This window comes from Chondrus crispus, genomic scaffold, assembly GCF_000350225.1.
Source record: "Chondrus crispus Stackhouse genomic scaffold, scaffold_270, whole genome shotgun sequence".
NCBI lineage: Eukaryota > Rhodophyta > Florideophyceae > Gigartinales > Gigartinaceae > Chondrus > Chondrus crispus.
This window is the reverse complement of record NW_005179150.1, coordinates 76,906-81,359: the sequence shown is the minus strand read 5'-3', so window position 1 is coordinate 81,359 and position 4,454 is coordinate 76,906. Positions and strand designations below refer to the sequence as shown.

At 57.7% G+C, this 4,454-nt stretch overlaps 2 protein-coding genes; both read left to right on the top strand.

Annotated features, from left to right (window-relative positions):
• Window positions 1-417: 417 nt before the first annotated feature.
• On the top strand, window positions 418-3,524 carry CHC_T00005174001 (hypothetical protein). XM_005716490.1 is given in 2 exon segments: window positions 418-3,384; window positions 3,385-3,524. The coding sequence occupies 1 exon segment, from the start codon at window positions 418-420 to the stop codon at window positions 3,382-3,384; it is 2,967 nt and encodes a 988-aa protein (XP_005716547.1). The 3' UTR covers window positions 3,385-3,524.
• A 301-nt stretch (window positions 3,525-3,825) lies between these two features.
• The window catches only part of CHC_T00005173001 (hypothetical protein), a 1,782-nt gene continuing 1,153 nt past the window's right edge, over window positions 3,826-4,454 (top strand). The window contains 2 exon segments of the mRNA XM_005716489.1: window positions 3,826-4,140; window positions 4,141-4,454. The exon segment at window positions 4,141-4,454 is cut by the window's right edge and continues 1,153 nt beyond it. Of these exon segments, the coding sequence (XP_005716546.1) occupies window positions 3,826-4,140 (315 nt within the window). The 3' untranslated portion in view covers window positions 4,141-4,454.

Below are 4,454 nucleotides of genomic sequence, written 5' to 3'. Positions count from 1 at the left end.
CTCAAGGCAGCGGACGGCGGATGTGAGCGGGCTGGCGGGCGAGGGGGTGTTCGAGGGAGGTGGAGGCGGGTGGAAGGGGTGCGGGCAAGTACGTCGAGGTTGGGAAGGAGGTGGGACAATCAAGTCTGAAGAAGACTGGGATTGTTGACGGCTGTTGACAATGTCAACGCGTGCCGGCCGCAGATAGGGTGGAGATCGGGGCCGCGGGGCCTGAAACACGTGGCCGCAATACTTGTACTGTAGCACCTGCCAGCAATACACACCTTAAACCTACCACTCGCTTCTTCTCGCTTCTCCTCGCTTCTCCTCGCTTCTCCTCGCTTCTTCTCGCTTCTTCTCGCTTCACACCTAACCCTCCCGCTCAACCTCCACCGCCGCACCTTCTCCTTCAACCCGCGCAATCCCCGCAACGCCGCCATGCCGCTCCCCTCCGCCGTGCGCTACCTTCCGCGTCGCCTGCACATCTTCTCGACGGCGCTGCTCGTGTACTTCACGCTGCAGCTCACCTCGCTGCTCAACCGGCTCCTGCGGCGCGACGCGGCGGCCGTCGACGCCGCCTGGTCCGCGTCCAACACGTGCGCGGCGCGCCTAATTCTGCGCACGGCGTCCGCGCGCCGCGGACTGTGGATCAAGTGCTGCCAGTACGTGGCGGCCCGCCCGGACGCACTGCCGCCAGAGTACTCGCAGGTCCTTTCGCAGAGCCTGGACGACTGCCCGCCGACGCCCGCCGCGCGCGTCATCGCTACCGTCAACGAACAGCTGCGCCACACCGAGTGCGGGAGACAGTGGCAGGAGACCGAGGGACGGCCCGCGGTTGCAAACGATTTCTTCCACGAATTCGACCCCGCGAAGCCTATCGCTAGCGCTAGCATCGCGCAGGTGCACGCGGCTGTCCTCAGGAGCTCGGGGCAGAGAGTCGTGCTTAAGGTGCAGCACCCCGGGGTGAAGCCTATGTTGCTGCGGGACTTGATAGACTTGAAAACCCTGCTCAAGTGGATTGCGGGTGCGCAGCCCAGGTTTGATATGCGTCCGGTCCTCGATGCTTGGATTAACATGGTCCCGAAGGAGACTGACTTTCTCAACGAGATGCGCAACCTGCAGGCCGTGCGTTCCACCCTGCGCGGCGTGCAAGGCCTTCCAGAACACCTGTGCGCCGACGCCTACGTCCCGGAGCCGCTGCCGCACCTTACCAGCGACAAGCTCTTCGTCATGGAGTATATCGACGGGTGCAAGGTCACCGATGTCGATACCATGAGTCGTCACGACGTCAATTTAGAGCGCATCATTTTGGAGATCACCCGCAGCTTCGGCAATCAGCTCTTTGTGTCCAACGTCTTTTCGGGTGACCCGCATCCTGGCAATTTCCTCGTTCACCACCTGTCCGATGGTGCGCAGCCGGTCCTGCTCGACTTCGGCATTTGCGTGCAAGTTCCCGAAAAGACGCGTCTAGGCTTTGCAAAGCTCATTCTCGCCGCCATTGATAGCGACTCCTACTCCCTCATCCAGGCCCTCGCCGACGTCGGCGTCAAGCTCAACCGCGCAGACCCTGTTGCTTCCTTGGACATCATCAAGTATCTCTTCCGAACGACCGCGCCCAGGGAGCAGGCGCGCCAGGAGCAAGCCGAATTCAGAAAGGACTTGGAGGCCCGCGAGGGTGACATCCGCAAAAACGAGCGGGACACAGACGTCCATCAAGCCTTTGAGGGCGACCTCCCCGCGCAATCGAAAAAATCAAGCAAGCGCGAGAAGACTCGCTCCCCAATCGATTCGTTCCCCGGTGACCTTGTCTTCTTGTTCCGCTCCTTGGGTATGCTGAGGGGACTCGCCGTCACGTTGGGGGTGCGCCACTCCTATCTCGAGACTTTGAGGCCGTTTGCCACGTACGCCTTGGATGCGGCTTGCCCACCAGAACAACGCCTTAAGGCACCCGTGTACAGACCTATCCACACGAACGGGCGAAGGGCTGCACGAGCAGCGTCCGTTTTAGAACGTGTGTTTGGAAAACTGCTGGAGAAAAATATGATGATCGGCGTCCAAGTGGCCGTGTACAAGGAAGGGAAACTCGTCCTCAACTTGGCAAGTGGTAGACGCGGTCGCTATGATCCTCGTCCCGTGAAACCAGACTCGGTATTCAACTCGTTTAGTTCAACAAAGGGGCTCTCCGCGATTTTGTTTGCTTCCTTGCAAGACGAGTACAACATCGGATATGACGACCCTGTTTCTTCGCATTGGCCAGAGTACGCGGCAAACGGAAAGGGTGACACGACGGTTGGGCATGTGCTTTCCCATTCGGCTGGGTTGCCATACGCTCTCCCGGAGACATTGCCTATGACTCGATTACGGGATGACTGGGAGGGAATCATCAAACATCTCGAAGAGTCCGCACCCTCCTTCGAACCGGGTTCTAGGACAGAATATCATGCTCTAACATTTGGATGGCTTGTTGCTGGTTTGATCACAAAGGCGACGGGGATGACTTACCAACAGCATCTGCGTATCCTCACGGAGAAGCTGGGCATTGAAGACGAGTGCTTTTGCGGTACCATGCCAGAAGACTTGCTGCCTGATGTACCTGGTAGCCGCGTAGCTTCTATGAGTTCTTCGATATTTCAAGATCTACAGGACGGTCCGATTGGAAAATTGATCAAGCAAGCAAACGCGAAGCGCCCGACAGGATCTCATCACAGTGACCACTCGTCAGACGCAAAGAACGAATCTAGTGACATGGCGGGTGACGTGAAAGAGAAGACGGAAAGGGTGCTAAAGGATCTCAATCTGCCAGGGGCAGGAATTGCCAAGGCGCCTGCGTATATCCTTGACTTGAACTTCTTTAATCATCCGGTGATGCGGGGTGGCTTTGTGCCATCTGCGAACGGGCATTTCAGCGCCAGGGCGTTGGCCAAGCTGTACGGGGCAGTTGCAAACGACGGCTGTGTGGATGGTTGTCGAATTTTGGCTCCAGGGCGAGCGGAGAAGATGCAAGAAAGATTTTGCGACATTGATTCTCGCAGCACGCGGGGATGGGGGGCTGGCCTCACGTTGTACGATAGTATCGATAAGCGGGGCAAGGAAGTTAAGCAAAGCGCGATTGGGCATGGGGGAATTGGGGGCTCCTTTGCCTTCGCAGTGCCATCGGAGAATTTTGCCATGGCGGTGACGTTGAACAAATTGAATGCTGTATCGATATCGGCGGCAGTGGCAATATCGGTAGTGTGCAAAGCGTTTGAAGTTCCGACGCCGTCGTGGTACCATGCGTTTGCTGAGAAGGCGATGACGGCATTCAAGGAAGGGTCCAAGGAAAAAAATGGGGACGAAGCAAGTCTGATGGAGAAAATTTTAGGCGGAGAGGGCGAGACCGACATGATGAAAATTTTGGTCGGTTAAACGACAGCTTTTATGCAAGCTGTTTATGTACACGTTTTGTTACACAAGGTACGCGCACACTTGTATATGTGTTCTGTACATACCGAAGAGCAGTTAGTCTTAACGTTAGCACGCTAATGTAGTCAAAAAGTTTTCAGTTAGTTTCACGGGGTGGAGATGGGCAGGATGTCTCCCGATGTTGCAATGTTGTGTGTTGTAGTTGTAGAAGTACTGTTGCAGCCAGAAGGCGAGTGCAGTGTCCTGTATCTGATTGAATGGCGTCAACATCAAGAGTAGCGTTAGTTGAGAGAGAAAAGTTGAACATGAGAGACACTTGGAGACGACGTCGCATAGAGAGGTTCACGAAAGGACACGATGTGTGCATTACAGCTCATCCTTTCGTTCCTGATCTAGCAGGTGGCGCAAACGGCAGTCGGCTGGGTGTTCGTCCGTGTCGCAGAGATGGCGGGCCAGAGAGGCAAGCTTGCTCCACACGTCCTCCGTCAGGGCATCCCTCCTAACCGCGAGGATATCAGTCTGGAGCCATTCAAAGGCCCGCGTCTTTCTTTCACACATCCAAGCATCAAACTCTGCCAACGCGGACGGTCTCCCGGGGTGATACAAAAAGCTATCCCTCCCTCTCGGCACGGCATCCCCTTGCACCTCCTGGCCCTTCCTCTTCCCCCACGGCACGAAGTCAAACAGCAGGTACTGCGGGTCCAGCATGTGCAGCACAGGGCCAAACTTGGGGTTACACGCAATGCCTTCGACCCATAGCGACTGGACGCCATACTCTGTGAGCAGGCGGGTGGCGCCCTGCAAGACGTCGAGCTCATCGCCCTGAATATCCAGCGAGAGGACGGCGAGCGGTTCTCTGACGTGGCGGTCAAGCACGGTGCGGGGGACGCGCTCCGCGACGCGGGCGTTCTGGTAGCGCAGGTCGAGGAAGCCGTGGGCGACGTTGCCCGCGGCGGCGGCGACGAGCGAGACGTTCCAGCGCGGGTGGCGGGCGACGAGCGCGCGGGCGTGGGCGAGGTACTCGGCGGCGGGCTCGAAGGCGTACACGCAGAAAGCGGCGTCGGCCAGCGGGG

Excerpts from the sequence above, each read along its gene's own strand:
- CHC_T00005174001 (XM_005716490.1), top strand. The coding sequence starts at position 418 with ATGCCGCTCCCCTCCGCCGTGCGCTACCTTCCGCGTCGCCTGCACATC.